At 41.6% G+C, this 27670-nt stretch overlaps 1 protein-coding gene across 2 annotated transcripts in view; it reads right to left on the bottom strand.

Annotated features, from left to right (window-relative positions):
* LOC140482416 (contactin-associated protein-like 5) overlaps nt 1-27670 on the bottom strand; it is a 1296746-nt gene that overhangs the window by 62341 nt on the left and 1206735 nt on the right. For both annotated transcript variants that reach the window (XM_072579899.1, XM_072579898.1), the window contains exons 21-22: nt 14462-14555; nt 6328-6546 (exon numbers count right to left, since the gene is read on the bottom strand). In XM_072579899.1, coding sequence (XP_072436000.1) covers nt 6328-6546; nt 14462-14555 — 313 coding nt within the window. The remainder of the gene's footprint in view (nt 1-6327; nt 6547-14461; nt 14556-27670) is intronic.

The raw sequence follows: 27670 nt of genomic DNA, 5'->3' as shown, positions 1-27670 counted from the left end.
GAAAAAAAGATTCTGGTGTGAGTATCCTACAAGTGTTAGTACTGGGTATTGTAGAAGGGGTTTAATTTTTCTTTGATTGGAATTGCTTGAGAAGTGTCTTAGAATTCATGGGATTATACTGTGTGTTCAAAACAATTTGATATTTGTGGTATAGAAAACAGACTTATTTTAGCTTCATTTCTTTTGGTGTTTTATTATTAAAACAAAATCTAAAACACTGCGTGTTTGTGTTGTAGTGAGAGACCACCTTGTTCAAACCAAAACATAACAAAATGTGATCTATCAAACCAGATTTCAGTCCTGTACTGACCTGTTCAATAATAGCATCAGCTGGAATCATAGCACCTTAAATGCTTGGACTAATAATGAGCTGAAAAAGCCTTGATCATTTCAGGAATTCATGTCGTGAACAAAAACTTATCAAGGAGAAAATGCAGCTGTAAATGTGTAGCAACTTCATGCATTAAAACAGATGGAGCTTCAGTGGATCATTCTGCTTTCATTTTAAGGTCACCTTGAGTTCTTATATGAGGTCATTTTTCAGACATTCTAATCTCCATGATGCCGTTAAAGCACAGCAGGTCAGGCAGCATCAGAGGAGCAGGAGAGTCAACGCTTTGGCATAAGCCCTTCATCAGGAATGTGGGGTGGCGGCGGGGGGGGGGGTTGGCTGGTGGAAGGGGGCTGAGAGATAAATAGGAGTTTGGAGGGTGGGGTGGGTGACAGGTCATGATAGGTGGATGCAGGTGGGGGGTAATTATGATAGGTCAGTGGCAAGGGTGGAGCAGATACGTGGGTAGGAAGATGGACAGATGGGACAGGTCAAGACAGCGGTGCCGAGTTGGAGGGTTGGATTTGGAATGAGGTGAGGAGAGGAGAGATTTGGAAACAAGTGAAGTCGATGTTGATGCCATGTGGTTTAAGGTGAGGTGTTCTTCCTCCAGTTTTTGGGTGGCTTGGATTTGGTGGTGGAGGAGGGCCTAGACTTGTATGCCCTTGGGGGAATGGAAGGGGAAGTTGAAGTGGTTGACCACAGGGCAGTGGGGTTGTTTGGTGTGTGTGTCCCAGAGATGTTCCCTGAAACACTCTGCGAGTTGGTGTCCCAGAGATGTTCTTCTCTTGACCTGTCTATCTTCCTTCCCACCTATCCGCTCCACCTTCCCCACTGACTTACCACAATTACCCCCCACTTGCATCCACCTATCAACTTCCCCGCTACCTTGCCCCTAGACCTACCCCAACCCTCCGTTTTATCTCTCAGACCCTTATCCATCCACATTCCTGGTGAAGGGCTTATGCCTGAAACATCGTCTCTCCTGCTCCTCGGATGCTGCCTGACCAGCTGTGCTTTTTAGCACCATATTTTTCAATTCCAACTCTCCAGCATCTGCAGTCCTCACCTTCTCCTATTCTAATCTCTATGGCATGTCAAAATTCTGCGTTCAGAAAAGATTGGAAAAAAACATTGGGAGAGAAAGTATTTCTCCCAAATTTTTATGTTGTGTTATGAGATGAGTGGATCAGAATGCCAGGAATAAGACCATAAGACCATAAGACATAGGACTGGAAGTCAGGCCATTCGGTCCATCGAATCCACTCCGCCATTCAATCATGGCTGATGGGCATTTCAACTCCACTTACCCGCATTCTCCCCATAGCCCTTAATTCCTTGTGACATCCATGCACTTCCCAAACAGTGCCACCTGAGCTTATGTTTAAAAAATAGAAAGGGGTTATGTTATGGTTTCAAACTCTGCCTAACAACAAGCCTGGCTAAGACGATGAACTGGGTGAGCAAGAAACCAGTTTATTTTGCACCCAGGAACAAAAGACAAGGCCAGCTACACTAACGGTGAATAGACCCATTGGCACTAAACCTTTGGGGAGAATAATGGGATTTGGCCTGGACTGGTGAACAGGAAAAGCGAGCCACTAGACTATGATTTGGAGATGCCAGTGTTGGACTGGGGTGTACAAAGTTAAAAACCACACAACACTTGATGAAGGAGCAGCACTCCAAAAGGTAGTGCTTCCAATTAAACCTGTTCCACTAGAGTAGGCTTTACTGCTGGCAATGAATTTGAGAAACTTTCCAAAAGCTGAGGGAAGCACCAGGATTTTTGATCAAAGTTATTATTCAGAAAAATGGGAAAACATTGAGGAGGGTATTCTATAGGACTATATTTCTGAAACATGTGAGATAAGGGGATGTTTCCTTTCTGTTGTTTAATGAGTCATTTCCCTACACAAATGGTGTTTAGCTAATAGGTTTTAGTCATTTGTTACAGTAACATTTTTAAAGTGAAATCTTACTTTGTCAGATATTAATCAGAAGTTTTGATTTGTTTGATACACTATCAGTAACGGGAAATGCTGTAACTAATTTCAATAAGTTGGGTCAACAATCGCACTTCTTCAAAGTAGTTTAGTTAAGTGAATGTTTAGTTAAGTGAATATTTAGTTAAGTGAAGAAAATGGTACATTCAACAACTGCATACATTAAGTATAAGCTCATTTCAGATTCTTGTCATATGCCCATAATGGCTTATCCTTCTTCACTCCCAGATCTCACAGCATGGAACTAACGTGAACTTTACCATCATTAAATTAGGTTGATTGTCACGTGTACTCCCGTGGGAACAGTGAAATGTTTACAAGTCGTCATTTGCGGTGCCATCTTAGGTACAAACCAGATGCAGAATCTGAGGTGCAATCATGCAGAAACATCGTAAAATCCTGTAAACAATGAAAGCAATTGCTCTTTTTTGCCCTGATCCCTCTGGCCTAGCTCAAGCTGTTCCCCCATGGAATGGAGAAACATTGTAATGCCTCTGCCAATCACAGTCCACATGCCAACTAATCAGCACTCTCCTCTCATTACAGTATGAAATATTGTTCGCTTTTACAGTGGTATTCTTGCAAAGTGTTCTGATGAGTGTAAGACAAACACCTTCTCAAGAGGTGAAAGTGAGGACTGCAGATGCTGGAGATCAGGGTCAAGAGTGTGGTGCTGGAAAAACACAGGAGAGTCAATGTTTCGGGCATAAGCCAGAATGAAGGGCTCTTGCCCGAAACGTTGATTTTTCGGCTCCTCGGATATTGCCTGACCTGCTGTGCTTTTCCAGCACCACACTCTCGACTCTTTTCTCAGCAATATTCAGATTCTGCCTAACCAAATTAATATTTGAAAAGCCTGTACCAGTTTTGATTAATTACATGGACATATACAAGACAAAGTTTACAGTAATATTAGATGACAATGGTAAAGAGTTTAAAGAGAGCTGGTTACAATATAGGAAGCCTGCAGATCTTGCAATTCCACCTATGTAAATGAATGAATAAAAATACAAGGCTTTAGAGACTTGCAATTTCTCAGAAACACTGGTGCTGCTATACAGGAGTGCCTGAATGGGCTTCAAAATCTGATGAAAAAGCAGCAATGGAAAGTACACACAAGGTTCAATCAGAACACGATATCTAAATTACAGGCGAATTACAATTTCAGAACATTCTTAGCATTCAAAAAAATGGGTTCCTTAAATATTACCATTCAGTTTAATTTTTTTGTAAATAATGATGTTTAAAATAATTCATTAAACTACAATGCATTTCATACTATTTTTATGAGTATGGCTCCAGTACCCATAAAACCTATTATGTCTTGAAATGGCACCTTTAACACAGCATGAGCATCATTTCATTTAAAATGTTTGGATACCCTTGAAATTGAAATCTCTATATAATACTTCAGACTTGCTTTTCAACTTTTATATACTCTATAATTGCAAAAGAAAATGTGTGACATAGTTAATTCCATACAATTTGCATCAATATTGAAGGAGAACACTAGAAGATTTTGCTTGACATCTTCAAAATCTATTTTCTTACTTGTTTGGACACAGCTGAGTCCAGAGTTTCCTTTTCTGCTAGGTGTCTCCATAATGTTATTGATAGTCCATTACAAACACAGTATTTCAAGCTGTGGATAATTTGTGGATGTCCTTGGAAACCACACTAACACTGGCCAATAGTGAGAGTGCAAGGTATTAAATGCTTGTGCAGTGGTTTTACACTGATGTAAAGTCACGATCTGTATTGCTCACTCTGGGTTAGATGTGGAAGTGCAAGCCCATAGTTACAACAAAACCTGTGGCATTAATGTAACACCAATTGTAGTGTTCGGGGTAAACAGGTACAGGGTGTTGATAAAGTATCTTGAGCACATATAAAAATGGACTGCCATCTCGCCTTCCAGAAGTCGAGAGAGTCCTTACTGAGAGGCTCTCTAGGGGAGTTCTCTCCTTAAACAGTTGGAGTTTGGTGAGGAAGTTGTTGCATAAAGTAGTGTCAGGTAAGAAACATTTAAGTTGATTCACAGGCTCCTCCTTTTTTTTGTGACCTTGAGGAGCCTGTATTCCACATACATTGCCAGGTGTGTAAAGTTGAAGCCCACCTTTAATTTTTTTGAGGGGGCTGCTCCTCAGGTTTAGTTTGAACTTCAGACTCATGGTCTTGATCTTTGGTCACCCGGTGCAGAGAGGGGTGAGCAATTCAGAGGAGGTCCTTGTTGCTCTGCTCCTGTGAACAGGTTCATGCAATGAGCTAAGAAGGGAGTCATTAGATCTGACTACCTGCCTCTCTTCTGTGGCTGTGCCCACAATCAGGTATCCTGAGAGAGGGATCACATAGTGTCTACTGGAACACTTGCAGGCTTCCCTGATCAGAGAATACCACTGGGGTTACAGCGTAACCACTCAAAACTCCATTTTAATTTTGCTACAAATTTGCTTTAAACATTGGATTCTTGTTGGCCATTTATCTTTTAATGTGGCTAAATTTGAACTAATCGGCTTTAATTAAATGTTTACCAAATGAGTACAGCGAGGATTGCTGGGTAAATTAGTACAGTAAGGAGGCAGATATATATAACACTGCATCCTGTAAATAAATTTACAATCAAGAAAAGGAATTGCGTCCATGTTCACATTCTGTCACCTGGCTTGAGATCCATTTTATCTCTCAGATGTCATTTCGTCTAAAGTTATTTTGTTGCCATATTGTTCCTTTTCAGTTTTCTCAATTTTCTTGACCCTCCTCTCTCAACTTCACTTACTAATAATGAAAACTGCTTAATTAATCATAGTTCCTCTCTCTGAGTTAACATTTCATCTGTCTGCTCAGATCTTGCTCATTATATTTGTTTTGAATTGTCCCTCAAAGATACTGAGATAATCTGAGAGATGTCAATGAGTCATTCACTCATTTATACCGATTACCATGTGAGGAATAAAACCAAGCTTGCAAAGCATTATTCAGAAACATGGAAGCAGGCCGTTCAGCACAAGTTGTGGGTGTGGGCCAGAAAAGTGATCCAACCTGATTCCACCTTCCTGTTTCTGGTGAATAGTCAAGTAAGTCATGGCACTTCAAGTGCACATGCAATTGTATTTGGAACACCATCACATTTTTAGACCATGACTTTCAGTTCCCACCGTCCTCAGCAGAACAGAATAGCTCCTCAACTTCCATTCAATATATTACTTCCTTTGTTTTCTCAATTAGATGATAAAATCCATTACAGCTATTTATTCTTGCCATGATTCTCAGCGTAAGCCAAACCAGCTTCTCCTCTGTGTCTGTAGCTCGGATGGAAAAAGTCACACCCTCAGAAGTGCCTGTCTGCATATACACCACCACTAAATCTTCCCTGTTATATTCTGTCTGTGCCTCAACATAAAATTAATACTCGTTCAATAAATCTATCTCACTTTTCCCCCATTTTTTCATCCTGTTGACCAATTGGCACCCATTAGCATTATCAAGTGACTGTAGTATTTGCAAAGCTGTGTCCAATCTCTAATAGTGTCCTCCTAATGTACTTCTTCTGCCAATCCATGCATTTCCTTGCCTTTCATTGGTAGTCCACAGTCAGGAATTGACCTTACTGCGTTTTTGCTTTTCCTTTGGTGCTGCCTTACTGTGCCTCAGTAACTTGAGTGATGAGAGAACTCCAGGGTAATGATGACTACACTTAACCTTGTTAAAACTCGCCACCCCTATGCACAATGGTCACATTTAGACACATTTGACTAAAGGTGAATGAAATAAAATGATGTCTGAAACATTTAACACATAGTAGATATACTATAGAATTTCACAGAGCAAAAGAAGGCTGTTTGGCTTAGCTGTCCAATGCTAGTGTTTATGTTTCACATGCTTATGCTTCCTCACAACCTAATTCATCACACTCCTCAGCATAGCATTCTATTCCCTCTCCCCCCTTGCATGTGTATCCAGCTTCCCCTAAGTATTTTAAAACGGAAGTACCTGTGAATGAGAGTGTGGTGGTCATGGCGACTGGTTCGGTCATCACTGAAGAACGACAGTCAGATTCAATCAAGTCTCCTTTCACAGTCACTGGGGCAGAGCTAAAGTGGCGCAATCCCTCCTTTAATGGTGCAATCCAGTTAAACTGAACTGATGACAGGCAGCCAACGAAACCCTGTACGTTCGCATTCACAATCTCCTGGTCGAGATTGCCAGTGTCTGCAAATGAAAAACGGTACAAGATACACATAGCATGGAATGTATTCAGCAGAAGGTGTACAACAGAGTTAATGTTGAGTCTAATATGCCTCATCTCCACAGAAGGAAGAGACTGGATTTGAAACGTTAACTCTATTTCTCTCTCCAGCTGTGCTGTTAGACCTGCTGAATTTCTCCAGCACTTTCTGTTTTTATTTCAGATCTCCGGCATCCTCAGTATTTTACCTTTCCAAAACAAAAAGAATGGTAACATTCTGAAGTAGATTTGAGGTGGCATTCATCAGTGTCCTGGTCAATCTCTATGTCTGAACCAACATCGCTTAAACAGACGATCTGATCATTATTATATTGCTACCCTGGGGGCTTACAAAATGGCTGCAGCATTTCTTAGAGCTAAGCTTTGAATGTACTTTCCAAGGTGTAAAACACTTTGGCATGTTATGAAGTTGGGAAAGGCACAATATAAAAGCAAACCTTTCTTTCTTTCTTAATTATCTTGTTTCTTTTTTGATGCCTGACGAAAGTGCAGTTTTCTCTGGAGATTCTTTGTCTGAATCCAAACCTTTGACAGCACCTTGTGTCTTTTTGGAACTAGAGCAATCTAAACTGGAGGCTGGACAGTGAGTGGTGGTGAAAGATCTTACCCAATGTGATCGTCTTAGATGCCTCAGTTCCTATAGTTATATCATTCTAACCTGTCAATTACATTGGTCTTACAGAGTGACAAGTCTCAGAATATTGTCAAGCAGTTCACTCAAATGTTGATAAAATTTCACTTTAATTATGTAATGATACAGTGCAGAAATCTTATCAACTCACCGCCTTTTTGCATAAATTAGCTTTTATGTTGTCCAGTTATATGGGGTTGTACTGGTGTGGTTTGACTTGATTGGATTTATCATTGTCATATGCAGTGAGATGCAGTGAAATGTATTGTTTTGTGTGCTATCCACACAAATCATACCATACAGGTATGATTACAGAACAGGTTGCAAAACATAGTGTTACAACTACAAAGAAGGTGCAGAGAAAGATCAACTCTAATATACTTGAGGTCCATTCAGATGGCTGAGAACAGAAGGGAAGAAGCTGTTCTTGACTATTGAAAGAGGGTGGAAGAGAATATAATTGGAGTGGGAGGGATTTTTGATTATGTTGGCTGCTTTCCTGTCACAGGGAGAAGTACAGATAGAGTAAATGGATGGAAGGCTGGTTTGCATGTTGGACTGGGCTGTATTTCTTGTGGTTTTGGGCAGAAAAGTTGACATACCAAGCAGTGATGCATCCGGACAGGATGTTTTCTGTGGTGCATCAAAAAAAATCGATAAGAGTCATTCTAGGCATGCATGTTCATCTAATCAATGTTGATCATCTTCAAAGGCTTCACTTTCTGGTCCTGCACTGGTATCTCCCAACCAGCTCCTCATGTATATTCTACACTCCTCCTGTTTCACATCTAGGTCTTCAGCTACTTTGTCAGGGAGCACATCATCAGTTTCTACATTTTAGCCAATGAATTAGCAGCAGATTATGCCCTTTGACCCCTTGAATCTGCTGTGTTATTCAAAAAGGTCATAACTGGTCTTATTGAGGCCTCATTCTCACATCTTCATTTAGTCCTGATAATCTCTTACTCCCTTCTCAGTCAAGAATCTGTCAAACACAGTCTTAAAATATTCAATGATCCTGCCTTCAATCTCTCTGGGGAAAAGAATTCCACAGACTAATGACCCTCAGAAGCCCTCTCCTCTTCATCATAAATGGAAGATCTCTTCTTAGTTATAAACTGTATCCCCTACTTCCAGTCTGTCCCACAGAAAAAAAAACACTGTTTCAGGATCTACCTGATAAGTCTTCTCATGATTTTACATCTATCATTGAGAGTACCTCTCGGTCATCTAAACACCAACATGTCAAAGTCCAGCCTGACCAAGCTTTTCTCTGAAGATCATATCCCATGCCAGGTATTAGTTGATCAAACCTTTTCTGTACTGCTTACAAATTGAACGACTCAGAAACTTGAGTTCTGAGGAAGGGTCACTGGACCCAAAACACTCAACCCCTGCCCGGATGCTGAAAGACCTGCTGAGCTTTTCCAGCAGTTTCTGCTTTTGTTTATGATTTACAGCTTCTGCGGTTCTTTCAGACTTTAACATATTTATATCCTTTTGTAAATAGGAATACCCAAAGTACTCCAACTGTGGCCTCACCAATGCACTGAGCAACTGCTGAACAATATGATTCCTTTTATCCTGCATTGCTCTTGCAATAAACAACAACATTCCATTTGCCCTCTGAATTACTTGCTGTACCTACATACTGGCTTTATGCGATTCATAAACGAAGACATTCAGATCTCTCGGAATCCGACAATTTCTCTCCATTTCAATAGTAATGCTATTTCTCTATTGTCCATGAAAAGTGCATATGTACCTTTTCCAACATTGCACTCCATCTAGCAATTTTCTGCATACTAATTTAACCTATCCATATCCCTTTGTGCACTTCTTATGTACTCTTCATAAATTTCCTGCTGACCTAAATATATTAACAATCAAAGCTTTGGTCCCTTCTTCCAAGTCATTAATATTTATGGTGCTTGGGTGATGTCCTATCTGCGTGGTACCCCATTCATCGCATATTGCAAACTAAAAATCACCCCATTATGTCTACTCTCTTCAACGCTAGATAACTAATCCCCCATCTACACTGATATGTTACCCCTTATTCTGTGAATTCTCTTTCACACAGTTAAATTTGATATAATGAGCACACAAGGGGAACTTACAGAATTCATTTCCAGAAGACATTTGACAAGGTATCACATTAAGGGTCATTTTTTGGGTTGGAATACAGAGGAATCAGGTTAGCCATGATCTTATTGAGTGGCAGAGCATGCTGGAAGAGCTGAGTGGGCCAATTTGTTGTGCACATTTCTTGAGATTCATCTTTTGCTACTGTCTATCTAAAATCTGTAAAGCAATTGACGTCATTATCATTCTGAACAATACATTACATTCAGGATAATCTCAAAGTAGGCTTTATGTGCATAAAAAAGTAATCTTTGTTCTCCCCAGAGGACACCTGGTGATACAGCACCTTTAACATAATTATGACTTAATCCTGATAGAAATATATGGAGACATGTGACTGTGAACTAAGCCATTGAAGGTTACTTTGAAGGAACATTAGCCAGACAAAATTCTTTTGTATTTTTATCATACGTCAGTACTGAATATCTGATTCTTTTTCATTATTGTACTTTTGAATGACATGGCAATCTGCTACTTTTAACAAAAAAAAACTATTTAAATGATGGATGGGAAAGAATAAGGCAAGAAACCATGCTGTGTCTACTGAATGTTGCAGATCAGTTATTATCATGCCCTCCATGATCAGCTCCCTCTGATGAAAACACCAGCAATATTGGTAGCCCAATGAAAATTCCGAGTAGAACTGGTGCAGAGTGACTGCCCGTCCTTAATTTAAATGCAGATTGCAAAACATTTTTGATTAAAAGAGCAACACTTGGACAGGAAAGTTTTCAACTGAAAAAGGAAAGTACGGGTGCAGAATTTACATTTTGGCAAAGTCAAATTTTAAAAAACTCTCAGTTAAGCATGTTAACATTCTCACCTGGGTTTCAAATTCCTCTAAAGCCCAACACCTCTATTGCTGTAATTGCCACCGCTTGCTAGCTTGCCTCTTTAAGAGGTTCCCTAATTCCAACTCTTTGACTCCGACCATGAGCTTGATCATGCAGCACAAAAACAAACCCTTCGGTCCAAATGGTCCACATTGACCAGACATCTCAATCTGACCTAGTCAATTTGCCAGCATTTGGCCCTTTCCATCTAAACCCTTCCTATTTATGTACCCATCCAGATGCCTTTTAAATATTGTAATTCTACCAGCCTCCACCATTTCCTCTGGCAGCTTATTGCATACACACAAAAACCAAAAATTACCCCTCAGGTTCTTTTTAAATCTTTCTCTTCTGACTTTAAATCTATACCTTCTAATTTTTGTCTTAGCACCTGAAGAAAAACACCTTGGCTATTCAGGCGAAAGTGAGGACTGCAGATGCTGGAGATCAGAGCCTAGATTAGAGTGGTGCTGGAAAAGCACAGCAGGTCAGGCAGCATTCAAGGAGCAGGAAAATTGACGTTTCGGGAATCGAAAATCGACTTCATCAGGAATCTGCCTGAGCTGCTGTGCTTTTCCGCATCACTCTAATCTAGACCTTGGCTACTCACCCCATCCATGCCCCTCATGATTTTATAAAGCTCTTTAAGATAATCAGTCAGCCTCCGATGCTCCAGGGAAGAAAACCCTAGCCCATTCAGCCTTTCCCTATAACTCAAATGCTCTCGTCCCGGCAACCTCTTTGTAAATCTAGCTGCACCCTTTCAAATTTAACAACATCCTTCCTATAGAAGGGCAACCAGAATTATACACGATATTCTAAAAGTGGCCTCACCAACGTCCTATACAGCTGCAAAATGACATTCCAACTCTTGCATTCAATGTTCAGACCAATGAAGGCAACAGTGCAAAACATATTCTTCGTTACCCTGTCAACCTGTGACTCCACGTTTCAGGAACTATGCACTTGCACTCTTAGGTCACTTAATTTGGCAACACTCCCCATGGCCCTATCTTAATTGTGTAAGTCCTGTCTTGCTTGCCTCGGCAAAATGTAACACCTCACATTTATCTAAATTAAATTCCAAATGCCACTCCTCAGCCCATTGGCTCCTCAAATTTTGCCTTATACTGCTTGATGTCATATTTTGTTTTATAATAGTGCTGTGAAGGTCCTTGGCATGTTTCATTACGTAAAAATTGCTATATAAATATAATTTGTTGTTATGCCAGACTCGCATAATGCATATACACTGAATGCGGTGTTTGAAATGCACCCACACTTTGAGTGATGCACAAGGCAATAAGAAGCCAATGTCCCATTGGCACATGATTAAAACCTGGGCATTTTGTGCCTGCATGAGCCAATATAGCTAATGGCTTTATTTATTTATCCATTCTTGGGTAATGGGCATCCTCAGCAAAGTCAGTACTTATTGCCCATACCTTAATTAAATGAAGCTTCTCGTCTTGGGACATTTAATGCTAGTTATATTGCCATTACGACTTCAGTTAAGCCTAACAAAAAAAATGATTGTAGCATTAGTGCAGGACCATTTAACATGTTTTTCTGCCCTTATTTTAATGAAGATGTTACATCATTTAAGATAGAAAAAACATATCCAATGGAGGAAAGTGGTAGAATTGTGTAAAATGTGGTTGTTAATAATGCAAATCGGCTAAAATATACATAGACCACCATGTCAATGCAGCTGGTAGAGTGAAATATCAAATATCTAGTGGGTTCAGCCATCTTTCCAAGCCTTGAGCACATAAACAAGGTGAATATATGTAAATCAATTATTGCACCTTTCTTGAATAAGTTTTGTTTAGATATTAAACCTATAATTATTTTCATTACAAAAGTTGTTCTTTTTTTGGTTAAAACCCAAGATAGAATCCTAGAATCCACACAGTATAGAAGCAGATCGTTTGTCCCATTGGGTCCACACAAACCATTCAAAGAGCAACCCACCCAGACCCAACCCCAACCCTATCTGTGTAGCCTGCATTCCCCAAGACTAATTCACCTAGCCTGCATATCCCTGGACACTATGGCTAATTTAGCTTGGACAATCCACCTCATGATAAAGTATGAATAATGACATAGATGAAGTTAAAACTGACACAACACCAGGTTATAGTCCAACAGGTTTAATTGGAAACACTAACTTTCGGAGCGCCGCTCCTGTGTCAGGTGGTTGTTTCTTCCAATTAAACCTGTTGGACTATATCTTGGTGTTGTGTGATTTTTAACTTTGTACACCCCAGTCCAACACCGGCATCTCCAAATCATGACATAGATGAAGTATAATTCTGGTTGCCAACTGTGTACAATTCTGGTTGCTATGATACTGGAAGCATGCTATTAAACTGGAGAGGGTGCAAAAAATATTTAAAGGATGTTACCAAGATTCAAGGGTTGAAACTATAAGGAGAGGCTGGATTGGCTGGGACATTTTTAACCTGGAGCATGAGGAGTGAGCTTACCGAGGTTTATAACATCTTGAGGGATATAGGTAAGGTAAATAGCTAAGGTCTTTCTCCCAGGACAAGGGAGTTCAAAAGTAGAATGCATAGGTTTAGGGCAAGAGGGGAAAGTTTTAAAAGGGACCGAAGCGCAACTTTTTCACACAGAGGGTGGTGCATGTACAGGATGAGGTGCCAGAGGAAGTGGTGAAGGCTGGTACAGTTACAACATTTAAAAGACATTTGGACAGGTACATGGATAGGAAAGGTTTAGAGAGATTTGGGCCAAATACAAACAAATAGGGCTAGCTCAATTTAGCAAACCTGGTCAGCATATTTCACTCTACCTGGTCAGCATGGGCTGAAGGGTCTGTTTCCATGTTACATGCCTCGAAGACTCAATGTGGAGTTGGTCAGCTAGGTAACAGGAAACAGTCTCCTTACTTTTTGCTCTCGTTGGATAAGTGTACATAAGAGTTATGTATGGGGATCCTGCAGAATCATATATTCCAAAATCATTGCCCTGAAGTCTGAAGGTTCCTCTGGGTAATTCCTGTATGCTTGGAACGTTATGAACGTTGCCATTTCATTTCGAGAGTTTAGAGGATGCTGATGAACTTGCTACTCAAGAAAAGCTAGACACTTAAATACACAGTCTAACTGTTTAACAGAGCTGACACTTATCTCTCACACTCCCAACTTCCCTGCAGCAGACTGGACCGGAGTGGACTTCCTTCTGCCTGTTCCTGTGGTACTCCTGCCCCACACTGCTAGAGCAGCAACCCCTCCACCAGACTGCCCTTCCCCAGAAAATCCTCTCAGAAATGTGGATCTCCCTTCTTACATAGAAAAGAAAGACTGGAGTGGCAATCTGCGTAAAATTGCCTCGGAAAATCTGCCCCAGTATTTGTATTTTATATTATGACCAATGAAATAGAAGGACAATAGTGTAAGTGGCCTCCTCCACTCTGTGCTGTAACATTGAGAAACAGATCATTTGAAGTCATCCAAAAGAAACAGAAATGTGTAAGGTTAAAAGTTTTAATTACCTTGCAACCACCATATCAGTGGAATCATTTTCTACAGTTTCAGCTACCTGCGGTTTACCTCAGCCTAAACATATTATAGGGAACGTCCCAAAACCAGAGACCAGGGGATTGCCAGGAAGGGAAATTTCCCATTTAAGTGAATGGGTTCACTCTTATCTGTGGTTTTGGGTTTCCATGTTAGGTTCTGGAAGGTATCCCCCATGGCTACGGGGGGACTACTGCAGTGTGATATGGACCTGGAATATTCAAAAACTATACTTTTTAAGCCTTAGTAAACTGAGGACGGGAATGGGGATTATTTTCAGTTTACTTGGTGGATCTCAGCCAGAGGTGTTGGTTTTCTGCATAAATCACATTCCAAATTCATTTTAGATGACCACCTGCCCTCAGTATTTCCACTTCCACGTTGCAAGAGACGAAACATAACAAAAATGACTAACTTGGAAGGCTTAATAAAATAGACTGACTGAGGATTGTGCAGACCCAGCTGTAACTTACTTTTGTTCTTAGCCTTGAGCACTCCATCAGTTAGAGAAAGCAGCCATCTGCCTCTTTTCTCAGCAGTTTTTAAATGTGAGGCAGAAGGCAACATACAATGACTGATTCTGTTATCTCAGTCTTGTCCTCCTCATCTCCTCAGTTCAAGGGATTTGATTGTGATTATTCAGAAAGGCGAATATTTTTTTAAAAAACTCACACTGGCACATATATTTTGTTTGACATGTTGTTGGAATTATTGTAATGTTTCTTACCTATTATCTTGCCAAGGACAAGAGACTTGAGGCCGTTAAATGCTTTATCTGAAACAGTTGACAGCTTATAGCTTCTGGCATGGAAATAGTCAACCTGCAAAAATATCCAATGGAAAACATAATTACTGCATTCAAATGCATCTTACAGTCAAATGTTTGTTTTATTTGAGAAGGTGGCAATTTCTTGCTGAGCAGCCTTAAATTTCAAAGGTTATTTTTGAAGCTTTGGGTTGACGTTTTCCCATATTTTGGAAGTGCCAGTTTCAGGATGTTTCATGGATGGCTTTCGTCTGTGAGACTGGACATTTTATAATGCAACTTTCCATTGTTCCCTTTCGTAAGTATGCATCTTGCCTTCACAGCAGTATTCTCCCAATGCTCAGCAGAGGCAGGAGCTTATGGTGTGGGTACCATTTCATGCTGTGAGATGCCAGAAGACTGAAGGTTGGCTAATGTGGTGCCACCATTCAAGGAAGATGGTAAGGAAAAGCCAGGGAATGATAGACCAGTGAATCTGACATTGGTTTGGGCAAGTTGTTGGAGGGAAGCCTGAGGGATAAAATTTACATGTATTTTGAAAGGCAAGGACTGATTTGGGATAGTCAACATGGCTTTGTGCATGGGAAATTATGCCTCATGAACTTAATTGAGTTTTTTGAAGAAGCAACAAAGAGGATTGATGAGGGCAGAGTGGTGTACATGATCTACATGGACTTCACTAAGGCGTTTGACAAGGTTCCTCATGGGACACTGGTTAGCAAGGTCAGGTCTCATGGAATACAGAGAGAACTAGCCATTTGGATACAAAACTGGCTCAAATGTAGAAGGCAGAGTGTGGTGGTGGAGGGTTGTTTTTCAGTCTGGAGGCCTGTGATCAGTGGAGTGCCACAAGGATCGGTGATATGTCCACTGCATTTCATCATTTATATAAATGATTTGGACGTGAACATAGGAGGGATAGTTAGTAAACTTGAAGATGACACCAAAATTGGAGGTGTAGTGGACAGTGAAGAAGGTTACTTCAGAGCACAACGGATCTTGATCAGATGGGCCAAAAATAAATTTAGATAAATGTGAGGTGCTGCATTTTGGAAAAGCAAATCAGAGCAGGACTTATATACTTAATGGTAAGGTCCTATGGAGTGTTACTGAATAAAAAGTCCTTGGAGTGCAGGTTCATAGTTCTATGAAAGTGAAGTCGCAGGTTGGTAGGATAATGAAGAAGGCATTTGGTATGCTTTCCTTTATTGGTCAGAGTATTGAGTACAGGAGTTGGGAGGTCATGTTGTGGCTGTACAGGACATTGGTTAGGCCACTGTTGGAATATTGCGTGCAATTCTGGCCTCCTTCCCATCAGAAAGATGTTGTGAAACTTAAAAGGGTACAAAAAAGATTTACAAGGATGTTGCCAGGGTTGGAGGATTTGAGCTATGGGGAGAGGCTGAACAGGCTGGGCTGTTTTCCCTGGAGCGTCAGAGGTTGTAGAGATATATAAAATCATGAGGGGCATGGAGAGGATAAATAGACAAAGTTTCTTCCGTAGGTAAGGGAGTCCAGAACTAAGGTGCACAGGTTTAGGGTCAGAGGGGAAAGATATAAAAAGGACCTAAGGGCAACTTTTTTCACATAGAGGATGGTGCGTGTGTGGAATGAGCTGCCAGAGGAAGTGATGGAGCCTGGTACAATTGCAGGATTTAAAAGGTGTCTGGATGGCTATATGAATAGGAAGGGTTTGGAGGGATATGAGCCAAGTACTGGAAAATGGGACTGGATTAGGTTAGGATATCTGGTTGGTATGAACGAGTTAGACCGTTTGCATGCTGTAATTCTTTCTGACTCTGTGACTCTATTTCAAAGGCAGAATTGCTTATAGTGTCTCGCTGTGCAATGCAAAGCATTGGGAGAAGTCAGTTGGTATCCCACTTTGCAGACTGGGTTGTTGGGGGGGGGAAGAGGAGGCTCTCCTGTTTCGCCAGCACCGCCAGAGATGACCAGATCTATCGACACTGTTAGCATGGTGTGATCACCTCCTGAGTCAGTGTGGTGCTACTGGCTTGGAGGAATACACAGCCATTTGGCAACTGAATGAATGTCTTCTGTACTTCACCAAGGTAGCTGCCAGTATCTTCTCTCTGCTGCTTCCACTCACTCCAATTGCTCTCAACTCCTTACCATGGTTTACCACTTACTGCTCTCACTGTTCAAATCATAAAATCCTGACAGTGCAGAAGCAGGCCATTCGTCCCATTGAGTCCAGACCCACCTTCCAAAGAGCATCCCACCCAGACCCATCTCTCCTCCCCTATCCCTGCAACTCTGAATACCCCGTGGCTAACTCACCTAGTCTGTACATTCCTGGCGATTGTGGGTAATTTAGCATGGCCAATCCACCTAACCTGCATATCTTTGGACTGTGGAGGAAACCACAGCACCCAGAGGAAATCCATATTGACGTGATGAAAACATGCAAACTCCACAGTGTCGAATCCGGTTCCCTGGCTCTGTGAGGCAGCAATGCTAACCACCAGGCCACCATACCGCCCACTGTTGCATGTAGCATAGAACATAGAACATTACAGCGCAGTACAGGCCTTTCGGTGCTCAATGTTTTGCCAGTCTGTGAAACCAATCTGAAGCCCATCTAACCTACACTATTCCATTCTCGTCCATATGCCTATCCAATGACCATTTAAATTCCCTTAAAAATGGCGAGTCTACTAATGTTGCAGGCAGTAGTAGACCATTCCATGCCCCTACTACTCTGTGAGTAAAGAAACTACCTCTGATATTTGTCCTATATCTATCAGCCCTTAATTTAAAACTATGCCCCTTTGTGCTAGCCAACACCATCTGAGGAAAAAGGCTCTCCCTGTCCACCCTATCTCACCCTCTGATTATCTTATATGTCTCGATTAAGTCACCTCTCAACCTTCTTCTTTCGAACAAAAACAGCCTCAAGTCCCTCAGCCTTTCCTCATAAGATCTTCCATCCATACCAAGCAACACCCTGGTATATCTCCTCTGAACCTTTTCCAAAGCTTCCACATTCTTCGTATAATGCGGTGAACAGAACTGTATGCAATACTCCCAAGTCTGGCTGCACCAGAGTTTTGTATAGCTGCAGCATGATGTTATTGCTCTGAAACTCTCCCAATAAAAGCTAGCACACTGTATGCCTTCTTAACAAACCTATCAACCTGAGTGGCAACTTTCAGCGATCTATGGACATGGATACCAAGATCTCTCTGCTCATTGACACTACCAAGAATCTTAAGATAAGCCCAGTACTCTATTCATGTTATTCTTTCCAAAGTGTATTACTTCATACTGTTCCACATTAAACTCCATTTGCCACCTCTCAGCTCAGCTCTGCAGGTCCCTCTGTCACCTACAACATTCTTCGTCACCATCCACAACTCTACCGACCTTAGTGTCATCCACAAATTTACTAACCCTTCCTTCTACGCCCTCATCCAGGTAATTTATAAAAGTGACAAACAGCAGTGGACACCAAAACCTTGATCCTTGCGGTGCCTCACTAATAACTGAACTCCAGGATGAACATTTCCCATCAACCACCATCCTCTGTCTTCTTGTAGCTAGCTAATTTCTGATCCAAACCCATGTCTCTGTATTTTGTGCAATAGCCTAGCCTGGGGAACCTTATCAAATGCCTTGCTGAAATCCATATACACCACATCAACCACTTTACCCTCATCCACCTGTTTGGTCACCTTCTCAAAGAACTCACTGAGGTTTGCGAGGCACGACCTACCTGTCACAAAACTGTGCTGACTATCCCTAATCAAATTATTCCTTTTCCAGATGATTATAAATCCTGATTCTTATAACTCTTTCCAACACCTTACCCACAACCGAAGTGAGGCTCACTGGTCTATAGTTACGAGAGTTGTCTCTATTCCCCTTCTTGAACAAGGGGACAACATTTGCTATCATCCAGTCTTCTGGCACTGTTCCTTAGACAATGACGACATAAATATCAAAGCCAAAGGCTCGGCTATCTCCTCCCTGGTTTCCCCGAGAATCCTAGGATAAATCCCATCCAGCCCAGGAGATTTATCTATTTTTACACTTTCCAGAATTGCTAACACCTCCTCCTTGTGAACCTCAATCCCATCTAGTCTAGTAGCCTGTATCTCAGTATTCTCCTTGACAACATTTCCATTGTCTCGTGTGAATACTGACAAAAAGTATTCATTTAGTCCTTCGCCTCTCTCGTCTGATTCCATGCACAACTTCCCACTACTATCCTTGATCGGCCCTAACCTTATTCTAGTAATTCTTTTATTCCTGATACACCGATAGAAAACCTTAGGATTTTCTTGATCCTATTCACCAACAACTTCTTATGTCCCCTCCTAGCTCTTCTTAACTCTCTCTTTAGGTTCCTCCTGGCACTTTTGTAACTCTCAAGCACCCTAACTGAGCCATCACATCTCAACCTAACATAAGTCATCTTCCTCCTCTTGACCAGAGATTCAACTTCCTTACTGAACCACTGCTCCCATGCTCACCAACTTCCTCTCTGCTTAATAGCTACATACTTATCAAGGATCCATAGTAGCTGTTCCTTGAAAAAGGTCCACATTTCAATTGTGCCCATCCCCTGCAGTTTACTTCCCCATCCTGTGCATCCTAAATCTTGCCTAATCACATCGTAATTGCCTTTCCCTCAGCTATAACTCTTGCCCAATGGCACAAAGAGTTGCCCAATGGTATATACCTACCGCTTTCCATCAGTAAAGTAAACATAATCGAATTGTGATCACTATCACCAAAGTGCTCACCTACCTCCAGGTCTAACACCTGGCAGGATTCATTACCCAGTACCAAATCCAATGTGGCCTCGCCCCTTGTTGGCATATCTACATACTGTGTCAGGAAACCGTCCTGTACACATTGGGCAAAATAATGTGTCTGTTCTCAATGGCTCTAACTGATGCCATCACCCCAAACCACTAGACCTAACTGTCTCCTGCGCTCCCACATTCACTCAGGATACCTCACCAACTTTCCTCATTGAGGGCAGAGAAAGGCTTTCTGTGGAGTTTCCTGACTGACTCATCTGTAATGCTTGCATCAACCCGTAGGATTGATCATAGCCTAATCTTTGGAAAGTGAGGACATGAATCTTTGTGCCATGATCACACCTCGTGTCCAACTGACCATGATCATTCTTTGGACTGAGATCAGACAATGCCTTTGACTGAATATGATGGCAGTTCCCAACTGAGGGTACTTCCTTTTCATTCAACTGGGGGTTAGTCCTTTGAGACTTTGAGCCATGGCCACTTGCTTGAAGGATATACGGTGTGTTTGCTGTGTAAGCTGCTGGCACATGCTTTAAGAGTGACATTAAAGCAGTACAGTGTTATACAGCAATATAGCTGCCTTTTTCACCGCTCACTATCGGCAATCAATGGAAGGCTCCAGGCTATTAAAAACACAGAGAATGCTAGAGAAACTCAGCAGATCTGGCAGCATCTGTGAAGAGAGCAACAGAGTGACTGTTTTGAGTCTGGTGTGACTCTTCTGTCAGTATTGGGAGGTGAAAAGCAATGAAAGTGAACAAGCTGAAAAATTAAAACAGGAATCCCTTTGGAGAAAAAAGCAGAACTCTTTTCTGGAAGAGAAGTGGCAGTGAATGAAACACTCATATTAAGGTGGATGCTAGAAACCTGAAAGAAATAAAGAGAGTGCTGCAGAAACGCAGCTGATCTGGCAGCATCTACGGGGAGAGAAAAACAGAATTAATGTTTTGATTACGGAATGACTCTTGCTAAAAAAATGATTTAAACAGGATAAAAGAAGAGTTATATCAGGCTCATTTCTCTTAGACATGGAAGACTGCAGGACCAGATGACATAATCTCAAAGTAAGGGTTAGAGACATACAGCACAGACCCAGACCCTCCTGTCCACATCAGCCATGCTGACCAGCTTTCCCAAACTATTTGCCTGTGTTCAGCCTTTATCCCTCTAAACGTTTCCTATTCATGTACCTAAACAAATGTCTTTTAAATGTTATAATTGTACCTATATTGACCACTTCCTCTGGCAGTTTGTTCCATGTCTGAACGAGATAAAGATGAGGATTAATTTCTTCTCTCAGAACGGAGTAAATCCGTGAAATTCTATCCTGCAGGCCCTATCAAAGCAGTGTTATGAAATACACTCAAGGTTGTGATAAACGGCTCCATTTCAGAATGGCAGGCAGTGACCAGTGGGGTACTGCAGGGATCAGTACTAGGACCGCAGCTTTTTACAATATCTGTTAATGATATAGAAGATGGTATTAGAAATAACATTAGCAAATTTGCTGATGATACTAAGCTGGGTGGCAGGGTGGAATGTGACGAGGATGTTAGGAGATTACAGGGTGACCTGGACAAGCTAGGTGAGTGGTCAGATGCATGGCAGATGCAGTTTAATGTGGATAAATGTATGGTTATTCACTTTGGTGGCAAGAACAGGAATGCAGATTACTAACCTAAATGGAATCAATTTAGATAAAGGGGCAGTACAGAGATCTGGGTGTTCTTGTACACCAAACAATGAAGGTAAGCATGTAGGTACAGCAGGTAGTGAAGAAGGCTAATAGCATGCTGGCCTTCATAACAAGAGGGATTGAGTATAGAAGCAAAGAGGTTCTTCTGCAGCTGTACAGGGCCTTGGTGAGACCACACCTGGAGTACGGTGTGCAGTTCTGGTCTCCAAATTTGAGGAAAGACATTCTGGCTATTGAGAGAGTGCAGCGTAGGTTCACGAGGTCAATTTCTGGAATGGCGGGATTACCTTATACTGAAAGACTGGAGCGACTGGGCTTGTATACCCCTGAGTTTAGAAGACTGAGAGGGAATCTGATTGAGACATATAAGATTATTAAAGGATTGGACACTCTGTTTCCGCTGATGGGTGAGTCCTGAACGAGAGGACACAGCTTAAAAATACGGGGTAGACCATTTAGGACAGAGATGAGGAGAAACTTCTTCACCCAGACAGTGGTGGCTGTGTGGAATGCTCTTCCCCAGAGGGCAGTGGAGGCCCAGTCTCTGGATTCATTTAAGAAAGAGTTGGGTAGAGCTCTCAAGGATAGTGGAATCAAGGGTTATGGAGATCTGGCAGGAACAGGATACTGATTAAGGATGATCAGCCATGATCATATTGAATGGTGGTGTAGGCTCGAAGGGCAGAATGGCCTACTCCTGCATCTATTGTCTATTGTCTATTGTGATAGACAGATTGTTAATAATAAGGAAGTGAAGAGTTATGGGGAAAAGGCAACAAATTGCAGTTGAAAGTTATCAGATCTCACTGATGGAGCAGACTTGATGGGCTGAATGGCCTATCTCTGCTGCTACGTCTTATGGTCTGATGCTGTGGGGCCTGTAGTTATTGTCCATCCCTAGTTGCCCTGGAAATAGTGGTGCTGAACTGTCTTCTTTAACTACTGCAGCTCATTTGCTGATTCCTGTGTCATTCAGACTTATTTTGCGATCTTAAGGTTATAAGTACTGGCTGTATAAAGCCAGAATTCATTGCATTCAATCAAGTACTGACTGTTAAACTTTGGTACAGTATTCATTAACGAATTGAAGAAGGAGACGATTTTTTAATAGGAGAAACGATAAAAGCTCATTTTCTTCATTTTATTTGATAATGTTCCTACTGGCAAAAGGCCAAAGTAAAAAGGACGAGCATAAAAAAATTATTTAAGGGATTAAATGAATATAGCTAAGCATTTAACTTGCAGAAAATTATTCAAGCTTTCATTACCGACTCCCACCTAAGTGAGGACTATTTAAATTAATTCATGATGTGGAGGTGCAAGTGTTGAACTGGGGTTGACAAGGTCAGAAGTCAGATAACACCAGGTTACAGTCCAACAGATTTATTTGAAATCACAAGCATTTGGAGCATGGCTGACTTCACCTGACAAAGGAGCAGTGCTCCAGAAACTTGTGGTGACTCAATAAGCTCAATGATAAAAGTGATACCAGTAGAAGCCCAATTAAATAATTTTGTTTCTTCACCAGAGTAACATGCCAGGCAAGACAGAACCAAAGGTTCGGCAAATTATTGAATGCTCTTTATCCCCAGTGTATGGCAGCCTTCCTGACCAATACCAAGTAGACCAGTTTGCAATCGTAAGACGATCGGATAAAGGAGAAGAATTAAGCCACTTGGCTCAATCAGTATGCTCTGCCATTCCATCATGGCTGACATGTTTCTTGAACCATTCTCCTGCATTCTCCCCATGTGCCTTGTTCCCCTTACAAATCAAGAACGTATCTCTGTCTTAAATACAACGAATGACTTGGCCTCCACAGCCTTCTATAGCAATGAGTATCACAGATTCAGCAATCGCTGGTGGAAGAAATTCCCCCTCCTCTCAATTCTAAAGGGTCATCTCTTCACTCTGAGGCTGTGCCCTTGAGTCTCATTCTCTACTTCTGGTGGAAACATCTTCTCCCTATCCTGTCACTATTTTGTAAGTTGCAATGACATCTGCCCTCATTCTTTTATATTCTGTTGAGTACAGAACCAGAGTCTTCAACTGCTCCTCATATGACAAGCCCTTCAACCCTGGGATCATCTGGAACCCCTCTAACACAATACCTTCCTTCCTTTGGGGCCAAAACTGCTTGCAGTCTGACCAAATGCAGGCTGACCAGAGCATTATACAGCCTCTGCATTACGTTCTTGCTCTTGTATTCTAACTCTCTTGAACTGAATGCTAACATTGTATTTACCTAACTATCTGTGAACTGAAATTGTATGTCGTAAAGGGCATCCTGAACCCAAGAGTCCCAAAAGCCTTTGTGTGCTTCAGATCGTTGAAGCTTTTCCCTGTTTAGAAAGTAGCCAATGCTTCTAATTTTCCTACTAAAGTGTATAACCTCACACTTTCCCACACTGTATTCAATCTGCCACTCCTTTGTCCACTCTCTTAGCCTGGTCAAGTCCTTCTGAAGCTTCCCCACTTCCTCGACACTATCTGTCCCTCCACCTATCTTTGTGTCATCTGCAAAGTGAGCAACAACGCCCTCAGTTCCTTTGTCCAGATAGTTAATATTTAAGGTGAATAATTGCCCTCCCAACGTGGACCTATGCCAAACTCCATGAGTCACTGGCTACCATCCTGTAAAAGACCCATTTGTCCCCAGTCTCTGCCTTCTGCCAGTCTGTCAATCCTCTCTCCATGCCAGTACCTTGCCTCTAACCCCAAGGGGCTCTTATCTTATTTAGCAGCATCATGTGCGGATGGGGGTACATCTTTCCCAGGTGCCTTCTCTCAGTGTCTAAGGAAATCCTTCTGGAAAGCCAAACCCAGAACTTTGGACATAACTTGCATTCCTTGACAATTCCAAGACAAATGCCAGGAACAAAACCAACCACTCTACCTGGCGTTCATTGGCCTAACTCAGTCAGGAAGTGCTATGGAAGATCCTGTGAAAGTTTGGCTGTCCCCCAGACTTCATCAACATTCTCCATCTCCTCTATGACAAGGTGTCGGTGATGGTCCTCACTGACAGTAACATGACAGAATCCTTTGAGGTCAAGAGAGGGGTCAAGCATATGTCAACCATCCCCCACCCGACCCCATCCTTATTCCCATCTTCATCACCATCGTTCTTCATCTTGTCAAGATCAACCTTCCCAGTGGTGAGGACATTGTCTACAAGGTGAACAGTAAGTGTTTCATGCTCATTGGTTGAGCTCCAATAAGAAAGCGATACCAAACTCAGTTGTGATACTTCATTATGTGGAATGACAATGTCATCTCTGCACTGTCCAAACAGGATCTTCAAGCCTCACTTAATGTCTTTATGGATCCCTCCCAGGTTAAGTTCCACTTCATCCTCCATTAAGAGCAAGAGGGAAATTCTCCCAAACGTGGAACATTTCCCCGACCTGGGAAAATACTTCATATCAAAGGCTGACATCACTGCAGAGATTCAACATTGCTTCCAATCCACAGGTGCCATCTTCACATGCCTAAGGATGAGAGTCTTTAATGATTGTGACATATTACTGAGACTAAGTTCCTTGTGTGTAAGACAGTCACCTTTCTAACTCTTCTATGTGGCTCCAAAATCATGGACTATGTACCGACGCTATCTCAAGGCCCTTAAGAAGTACCATCAATGCTTGGGACAGCATAGTGGCTCAGTGGATAGCAGTGCTGCCTCACAGCGTCATGGGCTCAAGTTTGATTCCACACTCAGATGACTGTGTGGAGTTTGTACGTTCTCCCTGTGTCTGTGTGGGTTTCCTCTGGTTGCTCTTGTTTCCTCCCACAGTCCAAAGATTAGATGGATTGGCCACACTAAATTGCCCATAGTATACAGGGATGTGCAGACTGGGTGGATTAACAGTGGGAAATGCAGTGTTACAGGGATAGGGGAGGGGTGTGAGTCTGGGTGGGATGTCTTCAGAGGAGTCGTGTGGACCTGATTAACAGGACGACCTGCTTCTACACTGTAGAGAGTCTAATAATTGAGCTAGGGTATGAAATCTTTCCTCTGCTATGCTAATATGAAGCACCTACAGCTGTCTGGCACATTGAAAAGTTCAGGATATGTAAGTGATGCAAGTTCATTTGACTGAATCAAGTGTTTTATGTTGTAATTATGTAAAACCATGTTTATGTGCACTGAAAGCTATTCCTCTAGTGAATCCATCAATCTTCTCAGTGTACCACACAAGCTCTGTGAGTGGCTCGTTATCCAGTTTGTACAGACGAGCAAACAGTCTTCTTTCATGTTTCTAATTGGCACTGACCTCCTTCGGTTTACGGACATTAACACTTGGTTAATGCCTTCCAGGTAGACTTGCACCAACATGGTTTCCCAATTACAGTGAGATTTGTTCCTGTCTTAGCTGGAATTAGCCACATTCTCCAGGAGAAAGGAACACCAGTTAAACAGCCTGGAGCATGTGGAATAAACCAACTGCGTCCATAATGAGAGCTAATATATAATGATGGTGCAGGAGCAAATTGGACACAATGTAACATTATACAAAACCCTGCACAATTAATCTTGAAAGTGCCAAGGGCTCGGAATATGTTGAATTCCAGATGCATCACTGCATGTGATTGTTGGACAAGGGAATAGACTCTCTCTCTCTCTCTCATGTGACATATTCGTGTTACAAAGCAAATAGGGATGAAAGTGAATGATCTAGTGGTCAACGCTGCTCTAACACAAGTATTTTTTCATTGTATAAAGAGGATAGGGTCATATATTGAGGGATTCAGTAACTGGTGCTAACAAACACTATTATTCAAATCATTTCATCTTTTATAAACTTCCTACCAACTGTCAGCTTTATTAGAAAGATTTGAACTTGGATTAATAGAGTCATATATTCATTCAGCACAGAAACAGACCCTTCAGTCCAACTAGTCCATGTCAATCATCATCTCAAACTAAACCAGTCCCACCTGCCTGCACTCCAAACATTTCTTATTCAAGTATTTATCCAAATGTCTTTTAAACATTGTAACTGTACCCAAATCCACCACTTTCTCTGGAAGCTCATTCCACACACGAACCCCTCTGTGTAAAAATAATTGCCCTCATGTCTTTTTTAAATCTTTCTCTCCTCACCTTAAAAACATGCCTTCTCGTTTTGAACACCCTCACTCCCTTTCACTTGAGGGAAAAGACACCTGCTATTCACCTCATCTATGTCCCTCATCATGTTATAAACCTCAACCTCTTGTACTCCAGTGATAAAAGTCCCAGCCTATCCAATCTCTCCTTGTAATTCAAACCTTTCACTCCAAATAGCTGAGTGAACAACACAAAAAGATTTTACATTATCATGTTTTAATGCTAACAAGTAACTAAAAATAAATATTTGCTGAACTCTTTTTTTTCTCTGTTGACAACTTATATTTTAAGCTACAGAAAGGAACACTTCCCTCTCATACTTATTTTGAAGTGCACTCTTCAAGGAATTATTGCCCTCTTAGTTAAAAAGCGACATTTGCTTGAAGCATCCAACACTGCTCCTTTTGCTGAATAATAACTTTGAGCGGCCATCTTCAAGCATTTGGCTTAGTTTGTAACAGTGATTCTCAAATACACCACCAGCATTAAAACCTGTTCAATTGATTCTCCTTCTTTTGATCAGGCCAGTGCAAATCTCCTGGATTCCTTCAAGAGCTGCAAGTTACATCTCTTCAACTAATGACCCGCTCTCTCCTGCATTTGGCACGGTGGCTCAGTGGTTAGCACTGCTGCCTCACAGCACCAGGGACCCGTGCTCGAATCCAGCCTCGGGTGACTGTCTGTGTGGGGTTTGTGAATTCTCTCTATGTTTGTGTGGGTTTCCTTTGGGTGCTCTGATTTCCTCCCACTGTCCTAAGACCTGCAAGTCAGGTAAATTGCCCATAGAGTAGGTACATTAGTCAGGGGTAAAATATTGGGTGGGTTACTCTTTGGAGGGTCTGTGTGGACTTGTTGGGCCGAATGGCCTGTTTCCATACTGTAGGGAATCTAATCTAATCTAATTTGGTAGCTCACAAAGCCAAGCTGTTGTCTTTCTGATAATCTCACAGACTTTTTGCCTGCCTCTGTTAATCATTACTTCACAGGGAATTTTGTAACCTGATCTTAACATTGGCATTCTCTGTGTTCTACACTATGGCAATTGGGGAGAACTGAATCCAGGTTAAAAAAAACAGTTGATTACCTGTGCCTGAATTCCACTCTATGTTAGATATAAATGGACAGATTACAACAAAACTATTTACAGGCCAACATCTACAAAACACAGAAATTGCTGGAAAAGCTCAGCAGGTCTGGCAGCATCAGTAGAGAGAAATCAGAGTTCGCATTTTGGGTTGAATTGCCCTTCTTCAGATCTGGAGAACAGCTTCTCTACAACAGCACCCTGGCACACTGGGCCATTCTGAATCTACTCAGTCTCAAGCCTGTGGCATTATCTCTAAGGGTAAATACCTGACATGGTATGTTTCACTTTCAAAACTACCTAAACGTTTCACTGTCAGTGATGACTCTTTGAAACTGTCTTCCTAAAAAAGTGGTGGACGCAAAGTTTCTGGCTATTTTTAAGGTGGACATTTCTCTTCATCTCTATCTTAAATATGTGATCCCATATTTTATAAAATGACAGTCTTATGTTCCCTCATGAGAGAAAACATCTTCTCCACATA

The sequence above is a fragment of the Chiloscyllium punctatum genome, chromosome 10 (assembly GCF_047496795.1).
Source record: "Chiloscyllium punctatum isolate Juve2018m chromosome 10, sChiPun1.3, whole genome shotgun sequence".
In the NCBI taxonomy this organism is placed as follows: domain Eukaryota; kingdom Metazoa; phylum Chordata; class Chondrichthyes; order Orectolobiformes; family Hemiscylliidae; genus Chiloscyllium; species Chiloscyllium punctatum.
Note: the sequence above shows the minus strand (reverse complement) of the source record. Positions and strands in the feature narration are given on the sequence as shown.